Source organism: Electrophorus electricus, chromosome 18 (genome assembly GCF_013358815.1).
Source record: "Electrophorus electricus isolate fEleEle1 chromosome 18, fEleEle1.pri, whole genome shotgun sequence".
In the NCBI taxonomy this organism is placed as follows: Eukaryota; Metazoa; Chordata; class Actinopteri; order Gymnotiformes; family Gymnotidae; genus Electrophorus; species Electrophorus electricus.
Window position 1 is genome coordinate 5,202,002 of NC_049552.1, and position 21,928 is coordinate 5,223,929.

The 21,928-nt window shown below is 42.2% G+C and overlaps 3 protein-coding genes across 7 annotated transcripts in view; all 3 read right to left on the reverse strand.

Annotated features, from left to right (window-relative positions):
- Positions 1 to 10,829, reverse strand: part of acot7 (acyl-CoA thioesterase 7) — a 51,451-nt gene extending 40,622 nt beyond the window's left edge. The window contains exons 1-3 of one of the 5 annotated variants that reach the window (XM_027011265.2): positions 10,532 to 10,829; positions 6,473 to 6,590; positions 4,737 to 4,893 (exon numbers count right to left, since the gene is read on the reverse strand). In XM_027011265.2, coding sequence (XP_026867066.2) covers positions 4,737 to 4,893; positions 6,473 to 6,590; positions 10,532 to 10,584 — 328 coding nt within the window. In that variant the 5' untranslated portion in view covers positions 10,585 to 10,829. Of the gene's footprint in view, positions 1 to 4,736; positions 4,894 to 6,472; positions 6,591 to 7,309; positions 7,700 to 7,787; positions 7,806 to 9,614; positions 9,686 to 10,531 lie in introns of those variants that run through there. The other 4 variants (XM_027011264.2, XM_035536003.1, XM_035536002.1 and 1 more) reach the window with 4 other exon arrangements.
- A 909-nt stretch (positions 10,830 to 11,738) lies between these two features.
- On the reverse strand, positions 11,739 to 12,519 carry LOC113578204 (transcription factor HES-2-like). The gene is made up of 3 exons (XM_027011323.2): positions 12,391 to 12,519; positions 12,195 to 12,282; positions 11,739 to 12,082 (listed from the first exon to the last, which is right to left on the reverse strand). Exons 1-3 carry the CDS (start codon positions 12,514 to 12,516, stop codon positions 11,739 to 11,741), a joined length of 558 nt encoding a protein of 185 aa, XP_026867124.2. The 5' UTR covers positions 12,517 to 12,519.
- Positions 12,520 to 20,460: 7,941 nt separating this feature from the next.
- Positions 20,461 to 21,390, reverse strand: hes2.1 (hes family bHLH transcription factor 2, tandem duplicate 1). The gene is made up of 4 exons (XM_027011324.2): positions 21,301 to 21,390; positions 21,091 to 21,186; positions 20,893 to 20,980; positions 20,461 to 20,780 (listed from the first exon to the last, which is right to left on the reverse strand). Exons 1-4 carry the CDS (start codon positions 21,388 to 21,390, stop codon positions 20,461 to 20,463), a joined length of 594 nt encoding a protein of 197 aa, XP_026867125.2.
- Between the last annotated feature and the right edge of the window lie 538 nt (positions 21,391 to 21,928).

Consider the following 21,928-nt stretch of genomic DNA (forward strand, 5'->3'; position numbering starts at 1 on the left):
GAAACTTGCACTACAGACATGCATGTTCAACAAATAAAATGCAATGGTCACAAACCCTACTTTCTGTCAAGTTTTATCAAATTTATTTTACATTTCAGAAAATCCACTTTGCTGGCTTCTCGTGAAAGAAGACGTTGCGCTTAAATGTCATATGGATGTTACAAGACAGTGCAAATAAATCTAAAACACACACGGTCACACAAGGCTTCAACACCAGCTCCCCATTTCTGAAAAAGCAACATCAAGTTTTTAAAGTCTTAACACTGGAGATGTGTGCTGTGGATGTGTGCTGAAAAACTGGGAATCCATCCTGTCCATTTTCAAGCTTGCAAAATACAGCAGAAAGTGTGTTTTGGTTTTCAGGTTTGGATAGGAACACAGCGTTTAACATCATACCAACCTAAATGTTCTGTTTAACAGCACCTAAGACAGTCACTAAGTCCGTTTAAATGTCAGTTCATCTGAGCTTGTGTTTTTGCATGAATGCGTTAGCATGTGTATGTACTAAAGATCAGTGTATTTAGTGTATACCGTGACTGTTGATGGCATTGTGTTGATGGCAACTAGGCATTGTGCCTAGTTGTGTGTGCATGTCTGGAAGTGTGGAAGGAAAACTAAGGAAAATGGATGAGGATGGGAGACAGGCTACCCTGAAGCCACATTCATCATGGCCCCTGTGTTCAGAGGCAGGAGACTCCAAAGGAGTGCGAGTGAGACCAGGCTGACAAGATTGCCCCTGACTCTGTGTGTGTGTGTGTGTGTGTGTGTGTGTGTGTGTGTGTGTGCGCGTTTTTATAACTGGAAAAGGAGTCACGTGATGGCCCTAAGCCCAGTCCCATCCAGGCTCATTCACACACACATTTACACATGCACACATAAAAGTTAATACACACATCCTTCAACGGTGAGGGCTGTGTGCGTCATTCCAGGGAACAGAAGTCTACAGGCAGTTTTTCCTCCTCAACATTTAATAATACAGTCGTTTTACTTTCACGCCTGGCTTCCTCTTGTAGGCGTGTAATGCAGCAGCTGCGTAATGCAGATCTAGTGTGTATTCTAGGTCTTCCTACTTGGAACAAGACCTTCTGAAGACAATTATTTTGGAATTGGATTGGTTTAGTGCTGAACGCCTGACCGATAGGCTACAGCATGTACACGTATTTACGGAGGGGCTGAGCATGTGTGTGCACAAGAGTGTATAGGAAGAGCACGCTTACTTTCACAGGTTCCACACGTATCTGCATGTCTGCGTTCCTAATCGTTCGTTCGCTCCAGCGCACCTCCTGTGCTGAGACTGAGTGAGCCACTAGCAGCCCTGGGGACCTGTATGCTTCTCTACCAATACAGCTCGCATGCACATGAAAGGCGACACTGAACCCTTTCTCTTGCAGGAAACTACCCAGGTGCTTGTGTAGTTTCTTGGGATCTCAAAGCTAGACTACTGCAACTCGCTACGTGCTGGTCTTCCTCTAAGAGCCATCAAACCTCTACAACTTGTCCAGAATGCAGCAGCACGACTGGTCTTCAATCTTCCGAAGTTTACACGTTACTCCACCGCTGTGCTCCCTTCATTGGCTCCCTGTAGCTGCACGCATCAGATTTAAAATCTTGATGCTTGCCTACAAAGCCAAAAATGGACCAGCCCCTTCACACATGAGGTCAATGGTCAATGCCCGTTCCGTACCTCGAGTACTTCGAACCTCAAGTATGGCTTGGCTTGAAATACCTTGCTTCAGGTCTCATGGACGACAAGCATCAAGACTATTTTCTGTCCTGGCTCCAAGATGGTGGAATGAACTCCCACTTGCTGTCCAGACAACAGAGTCCCTTGCAGTCTTCAAACGCAGACTGAAGACTCATCTATTTGCAGAATATTTAAAGGACAACTGACCCTGCTCCCATATTGACTGACTAATTTAGTACTTATTGTAGGGTATTGTTTATGTTGTTTAACAAACTCTAGCACTTATTGTTTGTGGCACTTATCATTGTTTAAGATAGAGCTTATGTATTTTGTACTTCTAGGTATCAGCATTGATCCCTGTATTCTAGATCATTGGTATGTTGGACTCCAACCTACTGTACTGTACTAGGATATGTTCTATGAGTGAATGACGACGCACTTTTGTAAGTCGCTCTGGATGAGAGCATCTGCTAAATGCCGTAAATGTAAATGAACTCATATGACAGAGGCACATAAAGCCTGGCTCCCATTTCTCATGCTTCACCCTGGCACAGCTGGAAGCTTTAAGGGGGCAATGTAGACAGAAGCTGGTACCACCCAGTAGAACAGTGCTGGTATGGCACTGTTCCTTGTAGTGATGGCACTTTAGGATTTATTTGTGTAACTAAACTGTGTATGGTGAGATGGTACACTCACAGACATCAGTGCAATATTTACATATCCTAAACAATGTAATATTAATAGGATTTCTCATTTTAAAGTGTTAAAAGTTCATTTAATGGCATATATTGTTTAACAGAAATATGACTTACTAAATGACAGCTAGTTAATGAAAGAACATCTGTACGGTTTTGGGGTTCTGTAGTACAAAATGTATTGTGCTCCTACAATTATTTATAAAAATGCCATTTTTGTATCTCCACCTCTAAGGCCACTTTATATCTTCATGGTTACCATGTTTATCAAGCTGTATGGCAGCACTGAATTTAGCTGAGTGACAATAACGACGTGGGATGGATTTCAGTCAAATGGTTTATGACTTTCCAACTGAGCAAGGGGCCTTGTTTAAGGAGTGGAAAAACCATAAATCATAATCTGGCACTGAAGGCTGATAGAAAAGTCCTTTTAAGAGGGACCTTATTCCAGTGTTGCTAAACGCCCGTCAAACGTCGTCAGGACACGACTCCATTAGCTAGCGGGCCAGCGTCTTGTTATAGCTAGTACCTAAAACAAGCCCATTTTAGTGTTGACTGGGTAGTCTGTGTTTACAGGATCTAAAAGCTGTCCTTAAGGGACTACGTCAGCCTAGAGACATTAGCTCTGCTGACACAGCATGAAAAAGGGTCGTATAAACTCTTAGCAGCTAAGACGACACTAAACCAGTTCGCCTTGCTTTCTGCTGTTATTGTCGTCTCTGGCTGCACGAAGCAATCCTTTTGTCCCCCGCTGACTCCGCCTGTCCTCCCGTATCTCTGTCATGGCCTCTGCCTTTCCTGCCACCAGCTCCCCGTCTATGCCAGGACTCGTCCCCTCCCGCTTCCTTGACAACCCTGTTGCTGTGGTAACGCCATGCACCTTGGGGGACACCTTGTTTTGTCTTGATGCGTTTTCTGCACCCTCCCCGTCTTCCTTTTTATGTGTCACTGATCTACTCTCTTCTTCAAAGAAGCACCTCTCAAGGTAAGAATTTGGCATTTCTAGGACAGCTATGGGTCTATGTTTAGGCTCACGATAGATTCAGGTTGGTGAGAATAGGGAGAGATTTGAGACTGGGATTTGCTTGCAAGGTTGTGCATGAAGGCTTTGGCCCCATCCCAAGGTCTGCATAAGGACTTCATCTGACGGGCTTTGGATTAAAACAACTACGTGGAGAACAGCAGCAGCACCCACTGTGATTGAAACTGCAGTGGTAGCTCAGTGGATAAGGTACTTGACTAGTAATCAGAAGGTTGCCAATTCAAGCCCCACCACAGCCAGGCTGCCCCTGTTAGGCCTCTGAGCAAGGCTGATCAAGTTGTGATCAGGTAGAATTATAAGTCGCTCTGGGTAAAAGCATCAGATAAATGTAAATATCTCCTTATTGTCCAATCAGTTTTCCACATTATGTTCTTGGATCAGATTTGGACAGGACAGGATACATGACCAACTGTTTGGGGAAATGTTTCTCAAGTCCTATGATTCATCCGCCCACGTACATGTTTATGAAGTATTAGACAAGACTGCCAGTGAGAGGCAATCACTGGCAAAGCTAACTGCAGAAGTCCCATATCTTCTGCTAGTCAGGTTCTCTTCACACTGAACTGCACTTTCACATTCAAGGGTGACAGAGTTTTGTAGGCCAGAAAGCCCAGAAAGGTTTGATAGGACGGAGGCCCATATTCTGTCATCAGTCAGCTGAGTTGGCATTAGGTCATGTGGGCCCGATTACATCCTCTCCTGTACGCACGGCGGTAAGATTTCCAGTATGTTCAGCAATGACTTGAGAAGACCTTAAAACATGAAGAAGCTGGTTGGAAGTAGAGTGAACAAAGCTGTCAACACCTTTCCACCGCGCTGCAGGCGAGAGGAAATCTAAAGGAGCCCTGAAAATTCAAGGCGGTTTTCTGTTTGACATGATAAACTTTAATTTCCGCTCAGATGGAATCTGGTCAAAACGCGTGCAAAGCTACGTTAATATCCTCTAACTTTATCAACATTTGCACCTTACAAATGTGTCAAATGAGCTGTATAGGAAACTAAAGTGAAGAAAAATAATATTTGTAATATTTGTCCCTACCGCCTTACTGATATGCTGTAAAGACCTGTCCACGCTCTAAAGCAGAGAACACTTACTTCCCAGTATTGAATGCAAACAGCTCCCAAGAACCATTATTAGACTCACCAGGTGTTACCATTCAAATGAGAACCACATCAATATGAATCTATGACTTCGGTGTTCAAATTCACATCATCATATATACATCATACTGTACATATTTTACGTATGCATGTTGTGTAAACGTAGCACAGCACATTCATATGCTGGCAACGGGATGGGTCTGCATCCGCCAACCTGTGAGGATGTTTTCGGACAGCACGGTGACCTGCACCTCCACCGAGTGTTTGGACGTGTAGCTGATCTCAGCACTGACATGCGCCACCTCACCGATGAACATCGGGTACAGGAAGTCCGTGCGCTCCACTCGAGCCAAGGCAGCCACACAGCGGTCCTGCATGGAAACAGGGAGGAGACTTCAGGAATTTTCAGGTAAACGTTTTCCATGTCAGCTTGCACATGGAACATGAAAACAACTGAATATCTGCTGTTACACTGTATAGTGTGTGTTCATGTCTGGGTAACTATCAGGATTTTAAGCTCTTAAAAAAATTCATGGCCTACCAAAAACGTTTGAACACAATATCAACATAGCGTATTAACAGCAAAATAATATCTTATTGTTATAACCTTATCCTTAAGATAAGGATAAGATAATATCTTATGGCCCAATAAAGTTACACTATATAGACACAGCTATAAAAGATACTGGATTTGGGTATATGAGCAAAAGGAATTATTCACGGCACTCAGTGCTGGGCAATCTATGGCTGTGTGCTGCCCTCTAGTGGCGAAACGAGCACGGCATGTGATTGAGGTGAGAATTCAGTTTAACACGTACAACACTTGCTGTGGTCCCCAGATAAGAGAGCAGAAGTAAGTCATGAGACTAATGCAATTGCGGGTTTCTCTTCTCTGAATAGAACACTCTTTATCTGATTAAATACTATGAGAAGACCCAGCAAGGAGCCCAATTTTCTGGGAACATTTACATTTTTAAGTATTCCTACTGGCAAACTACCAGAGAGCAGTAAAGAGCCGACATGGTTAATTCTCAGCGTGTCAGCATTCTGAAATTGTGCACCATGCAGGACCTGGTCAGAGTTCTTGGGCAATTCAAATTCATGGACCATGTGTGTCTGGAAACAGGAGAGGGTAACATGGGATGTTCTGACCGTACAAGCTAGCCTTGACTGCTCCTCTGCTCACTGCTTGGTAACCATTGGTAACAGCAAGCTAGGGTAGCTCTGTCCTGGCTGAACTAACAGTGGTTTTTCTGCCTTTTAGGTGCCTTTTTTTTTTATTTTGGTCTATTTTTTTTTGTACAGCAACATACTGCTCACATTGCTCAGTTGCTCCATTTTTGTAAACATCTTCAAATATGTTGCACTGGTGTCAGACTAGATTAGGGCTTCTCCAGATGCTTGAATTAACCTGTGCAAAGGTCTAGCCACTTCAATGATAAAAGTCAAGACTTTTTGCTTTTTGCTTTTCGCATATTTGCTGTATATTTAAATTTGGCAGCTGTAGCTATCTTAATTTGTCTATGACTTTTCATGAATTATTAAATGGTGTCCAAAGGTTTTTACAATAATACTCAAATGTGGTTGCCTTAAGAGTAGTACACAAAATGCCAACCTTAGCTTGGAAAAAGGAGGCTTCTATAACTTGCTATATCCTATGTCAGAAGAAGCCTGTGTCAAAAGAGTATCTCGTATCAACCAACACCTGTCACCTGACCACCACACCATGTGGTCGATATAGTCCCCATATACATCATCTGATCAAATAATGGGGTTTGAATACATCAAAAACGTTCTGAAGACAAGGGTCGCACTACATGACACGCGTTGTTTTACTGTGTCAGTGGCATATGCAACTTGGTGAATTAGTGTGAAAAGTGACCGGATCCGTGTATTACAGCAGTCTGTAGAGATTGTACGTGGAATGGGATATGCGCCGGCGCAACTCACCCCGCTCCGAGTGTTACAGTGGCGCGTTCCTATGATGCACCCAGCTTCCTCGATCATTTTCAGGATCGTGCCTCCATGGACATTGCCCACGATGTTGGCGTCGTCGGGACGCATGATCCTGCGATCCGCAAAAGAAACCAAAGGGCAATTATTCTGCCCTGAGCAAAGGGGGGCAGGAAACAGGAAGATCCCGCGCGAGTCGTGATAAGTCACTAGATCGCCCGGTGCTCGTTTTAAATAAGATAGCAGATGCGGAGCATGGCGCAAAAACAGCGTTACAGGGTCGTCTCGCTGTCCACGTTTCGAGCTCGTTTGTATCAAGATTTTATTTCCTCTGTCTTCTACATCATCAGACACAGATTATGGGAGACCAATAAATGCTTGGCGAGGTGGTAGACCTCCACCTACAGTAGATTATGATGTCCATGTAAAGGCCTTCTAAATTCACTGAAGGAAATAAGATAGTAAAGTGGGAGGCACATACATACCTACAGAGCATGCAAGCATGACCACACCCTGATAGAAGCTGACAAGCTGACAACAGGTTTGTCTAGTATGTGAGCAATAAATTACTTAGTCACACTTTACATACTTTGGAGCTGATGGTACACATTGGTCTCCTTTTTATCAAAATCAATTTATTTACACATTCAAGAACCACAGACGTAAACACCAACAGACCGTCTAAGCGAGGTGCATATCGCATTGGCTTCTGGCTAAGGCCTCATTAACCTTCAAAAGGGAAAGTGCTAATGAGGAAAAAAAGCCTGTCACATGTCTGAGTCTGTATGTAGGTCATCATGTTTTATTACAAAGTGTAACATGCACGTACAGTACCTGCAAAGCTGGAAGAAAGGAGCCATGTGTGTTAGGAGCTTAGAAAAAGGCTGCATGAGCAGTGTTCCTCAGCTGAAGGAGACCAGGCCAGGAGCAAATTGTGGCTTTCATTCATCTCTCTGTCTATTACACACTGCCAGCTATGACATCATCACTTCCTCCACCAGTAGTGTGGCTGTTCGTCTCACTGATCTACCCCGATTCAGACCATGTGACCCATGACCAATGAGATCGGCCTGGCTACAGAGGTTGCTGGGGTAACCTTCTATGATGTCAAAAGGAAAAGTACAGGAAGTCCTTTGAAACGCCCTGTTCAGATTTTAGAACTTTTACAGTAGCGATACAACGCTATTTCCCTTAATAAAACATTCCAATTAAGTTCCTCCTTTCAGCTGAGGGCAGCAGTTCCACACTGTTACTATGACAATACGGCAAACAATACAAGGAAAACTACAATATTGATTTGCATAATTCATACCCCTGAAGCCACAATGCCTCGTTGTCACCGATCTGAAACTGCATATGCAAAGGACTTCCTCAGTGTCTTTTATAGAGCACAGTCACAGACCAGTGTAGACAGGTTTAACCTGATCTGAGATCAGTCATCCTGAGATGCCAAATCCATGCAAGTCTCTGGTGATCTCAATGAATAAGACTGTAACTTGAAACACAAATGTTACAGGGAGGACATTTCTTACTCTGACAAGCTGTGTGTTAGGTTATACCAGACGGATGATGTCAGCTGATGATCAACAGGAAATGCTGTATTTATTTAGCCTCTCCCTGTTGATCATACATATAACAGGTGCAGCATGTAAAGCAGTGTTCTTTAAAATCTCTCTTTACCAGTCATGAGAACAGACGCTGACACTTTTGCCAAAACTTTTTTTATCCATGCTGTACTACATATATAAGCCTACAGCCTAACCACTGTGAAACCTTACAATATCAACAGAAGACCATAAACCAGCAAGTGTCTGATTACAATACATTTCACCATACAAGCTCCGAATCATTAGCGATCTACAGCTACATTAGCTGTTTACTTAAATAGACCCTCCTCCACTTTTGGGATTATTCCTACCTGAGAATATTGTAGTGAAAGAGGCATCTCGCTTTCTTCAGCAAAACCCTGCTACTGAGCATGTTTCGGCAGATGCTGTTCAAAGCTGAAACATCAGCCCAGCAGTTAGCCCTCAAAGTCAAAACACTCCATATGTGCCTCAACGTCATCAGATCTGCACTATCTGCACCAACAGGTGAATCTGGTATCCATGCAACGCCTGCAAGTGCCGAGAACGCGTGTCCAGTCCAAGCGCAAACCGGGTGTTTTCTTTCTTATTTGGAACAGTTCTCCATAGCTGAACATTTATCCACAGTTTATGAATGAAGTCGTTTTTCACAGTCAGTTCCAGACAACACAGACTTACTGCGGTATGACCCTGGACTTGTTGCACATATTGTGACTACATGAGCAGATAACCATTGCATAGAGGACTTTCTATCTTTGCTCCTTGTTCTAATCACTGTCAAATTGTGACCCTCAATAGAGTTTGAAGACATACTGAACTAAAACCCACTGTAACGTTATGATGCTTAATGGTCAAGACTGTATCTTTTAACCCTGTCTCGCATACAACAATTATACTGTTATACTGCTCATCTGTATATCTTAGGCCAGGTTATGAAATTGATCAATTTAATTCTTTCCAACTGGAAAAATAAGTTAAAAGCTATAATAAGGTGAATCCGCACTGCTTTTAGACCTATTTTGTTTACCGAAGAAATGGAGTAGCTCTACATAAATGTGGTGAGGCCTTACTGATGCCTGTTAAATTAAGGCGCAGAACCAGCGGTTACTCTAAACTCCTGAATGTCCTTTCTGACCAGAGATTTCCATGGAGTTAAACTCACGATATGACATCGTGTGGGTCGTAAACACGGATTCTTATAAGACAATAACAGGGGGAACTACTGATTGGTAGTGAAACTGCTCTACGAACTCAGTGTACTTCGGAGCAACTTGTAAAGTATACTCCCCGACCACTGTATTGATGAATGTCGAATAAACCTTGACCTTACTAAATGAACCTATACGGAACATGGGAAAACACTCTGTGGCTGCAACGAGTCTTTCGTTTGTTGTTTGGTTTTTGACTGTCTGAGGGATCACATTAGATAGTTTTCGATGCACTTCCGGAGACCGTGTAGCCACTGTGACTTCATCCGCAAAGCAACATACTAAGCGCCTTCACGAACGCTTGCGTTGCACCTCCGCGGAGTCCTAAAACGGTAACGGACATACCTAGAGGTGACGAGCACCAGCCGCTCCAGAGACTTCGCTACAGCTAGACGCAGCATTTCCGGAGAGCTGTACACGTTACGTCCTTCACGGCGTGAGTGCAGGACATCGGTCGGCCAGTAGAGGCAGTAACGGAAAGCTTCGTACGTTAGACTACGGCCCGGCCGGTTATAACACGCCGTTTAAAAGGTACGTTTTTTTCCCCAGAGGACTTAATCCAGTCATCGGGATTAGTCAGTGTGGAAAAGGCAAACTCTCGTTCTCCCTCGCTCTCTTTCTCTATTTATTTATTTTTGCTGCTTGTGTCGACTAGTGTAAAATCAGGGGCTGCGTACAAGAAGCCATGTTTAACGTCCTGTAAAACACATGTATGAGTTGGGTTTGTCGGGTTTAACACCGTCCTCCTATCCCCCCCGGCGCACACGCGCACACACACACACACACACACACACACACACACACACACACACACACACAGAGACAGACAGACAGACACAGAGGGAGGGGGGGGAAATTTCACAAAACATTCTAAAATAAATTCAGTGGCCCGTTGTTGCTGAGTCGACCTCTGAATGACCTTGTTTTTTAGCTCCTACATCACGCTTCAGTCTAGCATCATGTGTTGAGGTCATCACATACGACATGCGACTCGCCCGGTAAAAACAATGTGTCAAAATGCGCCGGCACCGTGCCTTATGCCGAACAAATTACATTCATCACTGTATATAATCCAGCACATTATAGCCCGCATTTCCTGTACAGGTTCAGTATGTTAGATGTCTGTGATAAATGCAGGGCATTCATCTGACCGCTTGCGACATTTAACTGTGGAGTTAAGAAATTTCCACAACCTCTCTCTGATTCAGGATAGCCCTGTGTGATAAAAAGGACGGGAAAAATGTCGAATAAATATATCTTACCTGCATATCTGAATGGACGGAGAGGTGGATTCGGAATTTGGAGCAGACATCATGAGAGGCTTGTGTCAAGCCGGGTCCTGGACACAGACTCGCCGCGCCGTAATGAGACAGACCGACTCAGGCGGAGCAAGAGCTGCAGCCGGTTAGCTTACTACAGCCAAATGGGTTTTGAGGGCGAATCGATTCATTAGACGCTGCAGATTCTTCAGTGAAGTCTATGTTATAATCGGGACACCACTGTGCTAATGTGAATTATTTAGCTAGCTAGCACAACTGGCGACCGTCCACCCGTTTACAATTCGACATGACAATGTTTTCTGTCGTCTGCGTCTCTTCTTGTTTTAATGGACATGCCCATATTTGCAGGTTTGTGGAGGAATAGAGGACATTGTTTCTTTTATTTAGTCGTTAGGATTATGTTGAGCAAAGCATAAAGTTGCCTGTTCTGTAATTTTATATGAACATGTGAGCAAGGACACATAGCTGTATGCAACAGTGGACCATTTTATGTCATGAAAGCGTCTTGTCGTTCACACATGCTTCAACTAAGTTTCACCACGCGGTGGCAGCAAAGACCTTTTAACGGCAAGGACACCTTTGTGCGGCCGAGCCATAATAGCAACGCACCTGAGCGAATAATGTCGTACCATAATGGGATGGGTGGTGTGTTTTTGTGTCATGACCTTTACACTGTTACCTTTTTTTGTTTTTAAGAATGAGAAAACAAGGCAAAATAAATGTGTAGCCCATTGCTTTTATTGAAAAGTACAGAATAATTACATTAAAAAAATACATAAAGAGTACATCCCCCAAAAAGAGACTTTAGAATATAACACAATGTGCTTACATGTAAATGATCTGCACAAACTCAGAATAGCTCACTGAAGTCAATAGTGCAAATGTCTTACATTAACAACCCTTGGGGTTTTACATAGGCGTTTTCTACAGCCCCTACCAACTTAACCCTACCCCCCAAAGAGGACTAAATATAACCACGTTATTTACAGGTTACGCGGAGGATCTATAAGAAAACAAACCGTTTCGAAAGAGCCGTGTAGACAGCGGATAAACAAAGTAATGCAAGTATATAATACTTAAGCAAATCTGACTTGGTCATATCAACGTAATATAAACAGGCTACACACAGTTTCGCATATTTACAACTCGAGGTGGGTGGAACAGTCTCGTGTACTATTTGTTGAATTTTTCACAGAGGTACACTATCTCTTTCTGGAGTTAACCACGGTCTCCACATGGTGGCACCAACGACCTGTGGCTGGGGTCTGTCGGCGCTCGGTCTGTTAACGGCTGCGTGGTTTTCGTTTCTGTGGATGTTAGATTTCAAGCTCAGGAGTTGCTGGTGTATTTGCGGGAACGGCCTGGAGCTGTGCGCACAGCAGTTCTGGCATCCCGGGGCGGCGGAAACCGTCGACTGTTGGATGAACTGGTTTACGCGCTGGCGAGTTTCTCTGTCGAGGTTAATCTGCGGGAGTAGCGCCGAGACGCACTGCAGGCAGGCTTTGTAACCTTCTTTGAAACTGAGTGTAGTATCTGGGAGAGAGAAGGATCGATGCGATTTAGTTTTCTGTGCATTTAAGAGATGTTTAGGACCAAAATAATACTCATATATAATGGATTTAAACTACATTTAAATGATATGCACCTTTTGTGGGAGAGGATGGAATATTAGTAAGGAATCTGACTGTCATCTCCAGAATGTCAGCTTTTTCAAGTTTCGAGTAGCGGCAGTTCTGAAATGTAAAATAAGCAAATGTGAAATAAAAGCATAGCATACATGACATATACTAACCAGGAAAATAATCCGTGTAATTCTGCATATAAAATCAAGTTCGACTTACATCTTTTCCGATCAAAGGAAGGATGAGAGTCTTCAGCTGATTAAGACTGTCGTTGATGCGCGCACGCCTTCTCTTTTCCATTAAAGGTTTTAAAGTCTTTCTCAGCTCTGTCGCCTCTTTCCTCATGGCCACCGTTCTGTGCACATAAGGCAGGCTGGACATGGTGGCGATTGGAGTCATTGTGAGGTCTCAAACGTAGATCTTGTCTGCGCTCGGAGTGAAGTAAGTCTGCCGGAATAAAGCTCGGTGTGCGCTATTTATCCAAGTGTTGCGCGTCATGGGAACGCCCCCTCAAGCTAAGAGACGCTTGTAGGACCAAATAAGTTTGTAGTGTAGAACAATGGATAGCGTTAGAAGTCTGTATGCATTATCGAAATCAATTTATTCATTGTGCCACAAGCCTTAGGTAATTAGAATTTGAATACGGTTGTCTGAAAATTTCCTTACATAAATTGACATGTACTGTAATTTTTTCTACCATCATAATGCATAATTTCTAAAGCCCTAAAACTCTTTTGATAGTTTTTAGTGTAAACAAAAGATCTCTTTATTTCAAATGATCAAACTCTCGGTGTAAGTCTATAGTCTTGCCAATAGGTGCTCATTCATGGATAGCGACTTTTACTTGAAATGAGATGTTAAACGACCTAGCATGTTTTAATATCAGAATGCCCAATTTACAAACATACTTTTAAATGAATGTTGTAAGTATATCCCTCTATATTCCTCTGTAGAGGTGAAGCGACCAAAACGGTGTTGTTACTTGGTGGAGGTGGGGGCATCTATAATTTAAATTAAAAGCACAGAGCCCCAAGCCACGCTATATTTAAGCAACATCTGTTTGAAAATTTCCATCAACAATAGTTTTTTTTAGTTCTCTAACGTATTGATACGATGACGTTGGGATTCACCTGGTTCCCTGGTGAGCGGGGGGGGGGGGGGGGGGGATGGCGAGTCTACATTTGGCTTATGTTCACAGACAAGCAGTTTATCAACTGCATTCCGAGTTTTGCTGCTTTTTATTTGAAGTCACCGCATACTGTCACGAAATTATCCTCTTTTCTTTTTGGGCACCGTTGCTTTGACGCATGACTTGAAGGGTTTTATTACTTAGAAGTCATCTATCTATCGCCTTAAGAAGAAGAAGATGAGTTGCGCCGTGGAACGCTGTCGAATATTTTCAGTTTGGATCCCGCCAAGCCCCAAGGGATCCACTTGCCCAGCACGCGTCACGGGGAGGAGACCAGATGGCCTCTTCCGTAACCATCCCCCTTTTTGCTTTGCGCTGCGCACTGATGATGATGCCTTTGCGCGGTTGTTTTTCAGAAAGTTTTCTGCGCATATACTTATTTAATTTTCGAAAAACTATTTGGCGTCAGTAGCCCATCTGCATGTGTGTTATCTATGGCATTGAATTACAGATGCTCAAACAAAAGAACAAGCGTTCCTTGCTGTTTTGCGCACGGCTATTGGCTGGCAGTCCGCTTGGAATATTTAACACAATGACTTTAGCACTATAACAAAGCGACTTCTGTTTATTATTCTTAATTTTGAAAAACACTTCTTGTTTTAAGATTTATTTTCAGTATATACAAGGAATAATGTTTTACAGTTAATGTTTCTAAAAATGAATGTTTTCGGTTTTGTGAAATATATTAAGTAAATACATTATGTTTAAAAGGCACAGTTCTTTGTTTAGGTTGTGGGTTACTCCTATAGATTAGTATCTGTACGTATTTGTGCATAATCCTTCTTAAATCAGTGGTTTAAGTGAGCAGATGCAGATTATTTTATAATGAAACATTTTATTTCTTTTAATCTTTACAGTCTAGTTTTGAGGAACAAAATCAAAATGCTAGGACTGCAGAACAAACACAAGAGAGCGACAGAGTGTCCTTCCAAGCTTGTAGCTGATACGCGCCGTGCACGCGCCCCTTTCCCCCACGGGCTCTTTAATTACCCGACGCTCGAGCCGGCCGGCGCGAGCGTAGAATTTTAAGATCGAGAACTTTTCCCTGAATGGCGTTCGGTTGGGACTCCTTTTGTCCTCCGAAACACATTTAGCGTGGGTACCCCATCTGTTTGGCTAGAATTGGAGAGCTGGCTTTTGTTTAAGGTCGTTCCGATACGTGGGAGTTGATATGGGATGAGCAGTGACGGGAGACTTTCTCACATTAGATTACAGAACACCAGAAATGTCGTTAGCTGCGAACGAGCTCTTCGTGAACTTTTAGAAACAATGCACTCACAATGCACAAGTATTCAGGGAAAGAGAACAGCTAAGAATATTTAAAATCATGCGCAGCGGCACAGAGCGAGTTTTGTTCCATCCCAGGCCTCAATATTATGTAGTTTACTTAACTAAAACTGAAGTGGTTTAATATTCTTAAACATTTAAGGAAATCCGTCCTATAACGGTTTTCTATTGCATCGAATTATTTCTACTAACTTTAGTTGTATTCTTTGGACTGTTAACCTAAACGAATGTATTTTTAGCATGATGTTAATGCAATGATGTACTTATTCTTGAAACGTTCCATTTTTGGTATAATCTGAATAAATGGCCTACATTCTAAATGCTCCTTATAAGTGCTGTGTTAAACAATCACAGACCCTGGCATCCATGAGTATTCTGGGCATTTTATTGTTTTTGAAGGGGCTGTCTTCAGAGGTTGACCTATTATAGGGGCATCTGTGGCAGTGGACCAAGCAGGCATATGTTAATATAAGGATCTCTTTACCTACTGGCTGGCAGGGACATTGCATGTCATCAACAATAAGGCCCACCCTTCTAATATAGAAAGAAGAGTAGGCTCCTGTCGGCATTTCATGAACTGGCAGAATGTTCTTCCTTCTGGACTGAAGTTACGTCCTGAAACAATGACATTTAAAACCCTCCCTAGCTCGAATTCTATCTCCCAACATTGACCTGTTGCAATCTCCCCTGTCACTCAGCCCTGTGCTTCCAATTATCGCACCCTCGCCGGATCTGCTTCCCCTGACTGCTACTTCTTATCACCTGTTCTTCATTATTTGCCTGTCTATAATTTCCCTAACTGCCATGATTTCCACATGCATACTAAGGGTTGTCTTTGTCTGTTTTCATGGTTTATGACCGGTTCTGTTTCCTGATTATCACTTTGCTCCTACCTGGTTGGTTTGTCCTGTTGGACTGCTCTCCAGTTTTGTGCACTCTGGACTGTTTTTTTGGTTTATTCTGCTGTCGACTCCTTAAGTTCTGGCCGACTACCACATGGTCTCTGCGCTCTGCTTATTGCACTACTCTGAATCTAGATTATCCATTTGTGAATAAATCAAACCCCAGTTGTTTACAAGTGTCTGTCTCCAGTCTGGATCGTGACAATGATCATCACTTAGTAGTACTGATCAGCAAAATGTCTTTTGTAATGGTGGCATCAAACAAATCTTAATACATGAAAACCCAGCTTCCCTTATGCCTCCAGAATTAACGTGTGAGTAATGAATGAATGGAAGGTTCCTGGCTGATGGTTCTGGTCCTTAGAACTGACTCTTAATGTCAATGGTCTTTTGGGCAATGTGTTGAATGTTCTTTGGAACATTGTAGACAAGAGGCAGGATTGCATTCCTTGTAACTGATTCCAAATTTTGTTTCCACTCCATGTTATTTTCTCCTGTCTTTGATTTTTTCTGCTTACTGATATTTGCAATATTAGAAGGATTGTGACAATCTACATGATTAACTAAGGTTGTATGTTATCTTTGTGCAGTGGGGACAATTTGTGCGGGGAACACTGCTCACACCACCCAACCTGACGCATTATATGCGTAGTGTGAGCAGGAATTACTGGAGGTGACACGTCCCCCCACCCCCCCATCCAAAAAAACAATGACACCTATACTTTTGTGCATCATTCCTAATGTCAAATTTCCCACAACTTTAGGTCAGCACTCCTCTTTGCATTTACATTTACCTCTATCCCTTCTTCCTGGTTTTACTCACACCATTCTAATGTTTTCTTGCTTTTACACTTTCCCTCTTCTCTGAGGGTTCTTCTATATCTTGAGGTCTGCTCCATCTCTTCCAGTCTTCAGGTCTATATCACAGAATGCTGATGTGCTGCTCTCAGCTAGTGAACAGTAAGAGTTGGGAGTGTCCATTGTTTCAAAAAAAGTCACACATCTATTGTCCATTTCTATTGTAAAGGAGTTTGTAACTAGATTTGTGGGGCACACTTCATCAGATAAAGTGGGGGAGGGGATTTTGCCTATTCCTTTTATGTATGCAGTGAGCTTAGATTCAACAAAGAGGGTATTGATTTAGTGTTTTTACTGGAAACTAGAAAAAAACTGCTTAACATTATACAATTATAAAAGCATTATAAAATATGTGAAAGGTTTAATCAACATCATCTTTGTATAGTGTTTAAATCAAATTTACATTGACACACACACACACACACACACACACACACACACACACATATATATATATATATATATATATATATATATATATATAGAGAGAGAGAGAGAGAGAGAGAGAGAGAGAGAGAGATATTCACCTATTATCATAAAGTACCATTCACCAAGGACAAACATTTTTCCATGCAATGGTATAAAAGAGTGTCTGTAAGGCATGTTCACTTGAAAAGAATCTCAGTGGAACAGAATTCATAATCACAGAATGATAAGATCATGGTCTGATTGTTTGGTCTGTAACTTCAGTATATGTATCACACACAGATACTGGAGGCATTTTCAAAAGTGAATGTCCTTTTCTCTGGTTCAGTCATAAATAGTGAGGAATTATCCATATGTGAGTGGGCAATATGAAAATGTAAAAGTTCCACAGTGAAAGAGAAAAAGTTGCCAAAAGTCAGCCTTACAACTAGTTTAGAATAGGTCAGGGCCTGGTTTCCCAAAAGCATCTGTGTTGTGATCATCTTAAATGGGAGAGAGAGTGTTCAGTGTAATACTCACTCCACCATTTAACGATGATCTTTGTGTTACGATGCTTTTGCACAGCAACAGCCAATATGGATACAATTTTTTTTTTTTAATAAATATAGGTACTCCTTTAGATATTTTAAATCAGCACATCAGTTTTCAGTGAACCAACAACTGAAAATTAGTGCAAATGCTTTCAGAGTGCCAGAACAGAGAAGAGGGGGATAAGCAGCTGCTAACTCCCACCCCAGCCCCTCAAAAGCAAGGCGTCGCCAGACGTCTGGTGTGCTTGGATTGGGTATAGCGTACACTGCTGCTTCATAGTCTGGAGTGAGGAAGGAGCTGAAGTGGTGGACAACCAGCAATTATCTGAGGTGAAAACTTTAAAGTTATGAATATAAAGCGAGTCACAATTGGGGGCCTGCCGATGATAAGGTGGAATAATGAGATCGGCAGACATAATATAGGTTGCAGCTATGTGGTCGCGTTGTAGAGTTTGCCGAAGTGAAACACCAGCTGTATGGTAGCATTCGGAACAGGTGGTCAGGGGAGTGGGCATAACGACACGGAAGCCCTCTGGGGCATCGTTCATTAGCCCAGATATAAGATACAGCCACATCAAGGTATAAGTACATTTATTATTAAAGAAAATAATTGCTATGAAAGAAAGGTGTGGGGTCTACGTAACGGACGTAGCTCACAGATACAAGGTACGTTTGTCGTTACTTTTGAGACTATGCGACAGTTCAGGCCGAGACTCAACATTCCACTTTTGGGTTGACCTGAGGTACACTGGGACAACCCCTCTGTTACTGTGACAACGAATACATCACTCTCAGAACTTACATCAGCAAGGGAGACCATACAGGCTCAGGCTACTCCGAGCACACCCCACTGTTACCGAACAGACGAGTTGCTGCTGGTCATGACAGATTATGTGCAGGGTTGGACTGCAGGTATATGGGGACCACCAAGACTCTTGGTGCTCGAAAACAATGGCGTGATATAATTACAGATTGATCTACATTTACAGGTACAAAATCATGCGAGAGGCCAGAGTCTAGCAGGAGATATGGACAGGTTTCCTTTTCACAACATTTTGTTGATCTCATCTGTATGAAATCTTTAATAAATTGCCTTGGATCATAAAATGTCGGAATGTCTAATAAGTATGGTATAGTGATAGTTTGCTCTTTTTAAAGTGCACAAAAGCAGCTGGTCTTTCTGAAGAAGATAAACCCTAATAATAGAGTGCTGTTCTGCTGTTACCATTGGTTGTGTAGGTTACTGGCAGGGCTCCTGTCTGCTATAACAACATCCCAACAAAAAAGGCCAACTTTTAATTGTAGTTTTTGATGACTTTGTTAGGTTGTGCAGCCTTCTACACAAACACTGTTGAATGAGCGAGGAAGCAAGCAGTGATGTCAAGCTGATATGCTTTTCCATGGCAATGAAAGCAAACGAAAAAAGAAGTCACACTCTATCTCTTGGATATGAGTAGCGTCTCACTGTCACGGCCGTTAATGCGCAGCGGTTTCCCTCAGCACCTGTAGGAATATATATATGGAGACATATAATGAGGATCACGTGTCTCCCATTAAAAGACAGGTGACTGAGAGTGGGGCAAGTAAGTGGTACGGTCCCTATCTGGAATGGGCGTGTCCCTCCTGGTCTGGGACCGGCCTACCGTCACAGAGCCAACAACATGGAACAGTACATCCTGCATTTATGACATGATCACAGTCGATCTTCTCAAAAGTACTAGTGAAAGAAATTTGTTATGAAAGTGGATAAAGGTAAAGCCTAACCCTGCCCTCCAGATTAATAAGACATCTGAATGGAAGTCTCCATTTTCGTCAAGTTACAAGTAATAGCTCTTAGGCAGGGGGGAGTCTTCTAGATACTATGAAATCTGTCCCTGCAACCAGTTCCTATATTAAAATTTTTAACTTTCAGCCAGAGTTGGATTGAAAGTGCAAAAAGGGACGGTCGTCTCTAAAAGCATTTAATCCCACCTACTTCCAAAGACTCTGGGAACCCCAATAGAATACAGGTAACTCCTCCAAATCCACATACAAAATTGCAGTAGAATGACCACAGATTCAAGCTCCCACAACAGCCGTCCTCTGGCCTAAACTCTTCTGCACACGCGATGGCTGAACTGAAAATAAGACACCACAAACAGAATGGTGCCAAGGTTCCAGTCGTTCTCCTCTACTATCTGTTCCTCTTCAGAGACCCCTGAGCTTTCATATTTCATAAATGGTGGAAATGCAGTACAACACTTTGGTCACTAATTGCCTTAATGTTTACATTCAGTATTGACCCTTCACTTGGATTCTTTATGAAAGAGCTTGAGGAAACCATCTCAAGCACTGAGCTCTTTGTATGAGAGAGTATTTCATGTCCAATACAGCCTGTATCTTATCCTCGAAGCACATTTAGTGCAAAATGAGGCACCTTTCTGAACGTGTACTATACCAGACAAAACATATCAGCATGTAAAGCTTAATATTATCTGTTCATATTTCAGTAGGTCTCAATGAAGCCAAAACAACTGAATCTCATGTTATTTCAACTACCACGAGTATTCACATTTTATTTGTTCTTGTGTCTGTAGGTCATTGTTAGAAAACATGACTTGAATTAGAGAAAGAAAGACACCACAATTAAACATTTTAAGTACCAAATTTTTGGTATTTTTTTATTTTGTTTTGTGATTCACAATAACTTGCCTTTTGGAATGTCATGTGGAAACATTCATGACATAATTAATCATTAACACACAGTGTTTACTACTTCTTTGCACAGACCAAATATACAAAAGGCAATCATGCAAACCTCGTAAAATATTATAACCCTTGGGGTTTACAAATTGTTGTTTACAACCCTTATTCCTTGAAACCCCAGAGAGGACTGCATTGTCACTACCATGGCATGTCTATCTATCGATGATCTGTGCTAACTGACTCCTTTTATATTTATTCCTTTGGTAGCCAGTTTTTATCAAAATGTCTAAAAACACAATCTATCTAATAGGCTTCATTTTCCTGTGTTACAGTCTTTCGCATGTTACCACAAATACGTGCTATGCAAAGTTAAAGGTGAATCTTGAACACAAGTCTTTAGTGCTGATCTCGTCTACCAAGGTCTCCACATATTTTGACTGTCGACATGCGGCGAAGACTGGAGACGGGTTGGCAGTTGCGCGATACTGTTGGAGTCGTTCTGGATACGGAAGATGTTACATTTCAGTCTGAGGAGTTGCTGGTGTATTGGCGAGGAGATGCTGGAGCTCTGGGCGCAGCAGTTCTGGCACGCCGGTGCGTCGGAGACCATCGACTGTTGAATGAACTTGGTTATGCGCTGGCAGGTTTCTCTATTGAGGCTGGTTTGCGACAGGAGCGCTGAGACGCTCTGCAGACACGCTTTGTAACCTTCACTGTAACTCTCTGCTTGGCCTGTAGAAAGGGGAAACTGTTTAGAAACTGACAAGGTGCATGAAACGGTAAACAAAAATATATAAATTTACCAAGCAAAGCACAACAAAAACAAATTTACATGCGAACTTACTTTTAACTGGCGTGGAGGGGAGCTCGCTGAGAAATCTGACTGTCATTTCAAGAACATCGGCTTTCTCGAGCTTTGAATAGCGTGAAATCTGAAATCAAAGAACATATTTCAAAACATTAGGGTAACATTCGGATATATAATTGTATAAAAATGTAACTCTGAATTCGTACTTCAATTTTAACAAGTCGGTCTACTTACATCTTTGCCGACCAGAGGAACTATAAGCGTCTTTAGCTTACTGAGGCTGTCATTGATACGACCTCGCCTTCGTTTTTCCATCAGTGGTTTAAGAGACTGCAAAATATAAAAACAAACAAACAATTGTTAAAATAACACATGCGTAACGTCCTGAAAATTGCAAACGCTTTCTTCTGTCATTTAGCAATAAAACACCAAAAAGCTCCTCACCTTTCTGAGTTCAATCGCTTCCTTTCTCTGAGCTACCTTCATTCGAGGACTTATTGAGTGGACACTTTCAGCGATCATTTTGGGAGTCATGATTTAAGACTTGTTTAAGTGTTTCGCTTAAAGATGCCGAGGGCGCTTTGTGGCCAGAGCGCCTGAGACGTGCCTTTTATAACGGTGCCGTGCGTCTAGGGGGCGTCCAGAATCAATTGTGCTGTAGTGCTGACGCAGCGGGTGACGCCTCTTGGGGGGAAAACTTGTGAAACTGTCGACCATCTGTTGACTTAAATGTTCGAGTTGTGCCAGTGACTGCTGGCATGCGCTGATGGCTTTTATAGTGTCAGACAGCATAGGCTAGTCTAAAGCATTTTTAGCAAATGTATTTTAAATTCTAACCTAAATTTAAAATGTAAGCAAATACAATTTCATTTAGCTGTCATTTTAGACTACAGACCGGTCCTCAAACATTTTGAAGCTATGTTTTAATATACAATTTAATAAACATTGTATTCAAACAAATTTGTATTCAAATAGCTTTTTTCGCGGTTTCATTTTGATAGGTATCTATGCTACCTATTAATTCATATATATTGTGTATCGATAGGTATGATACATTGTAGTATCGCTCTGG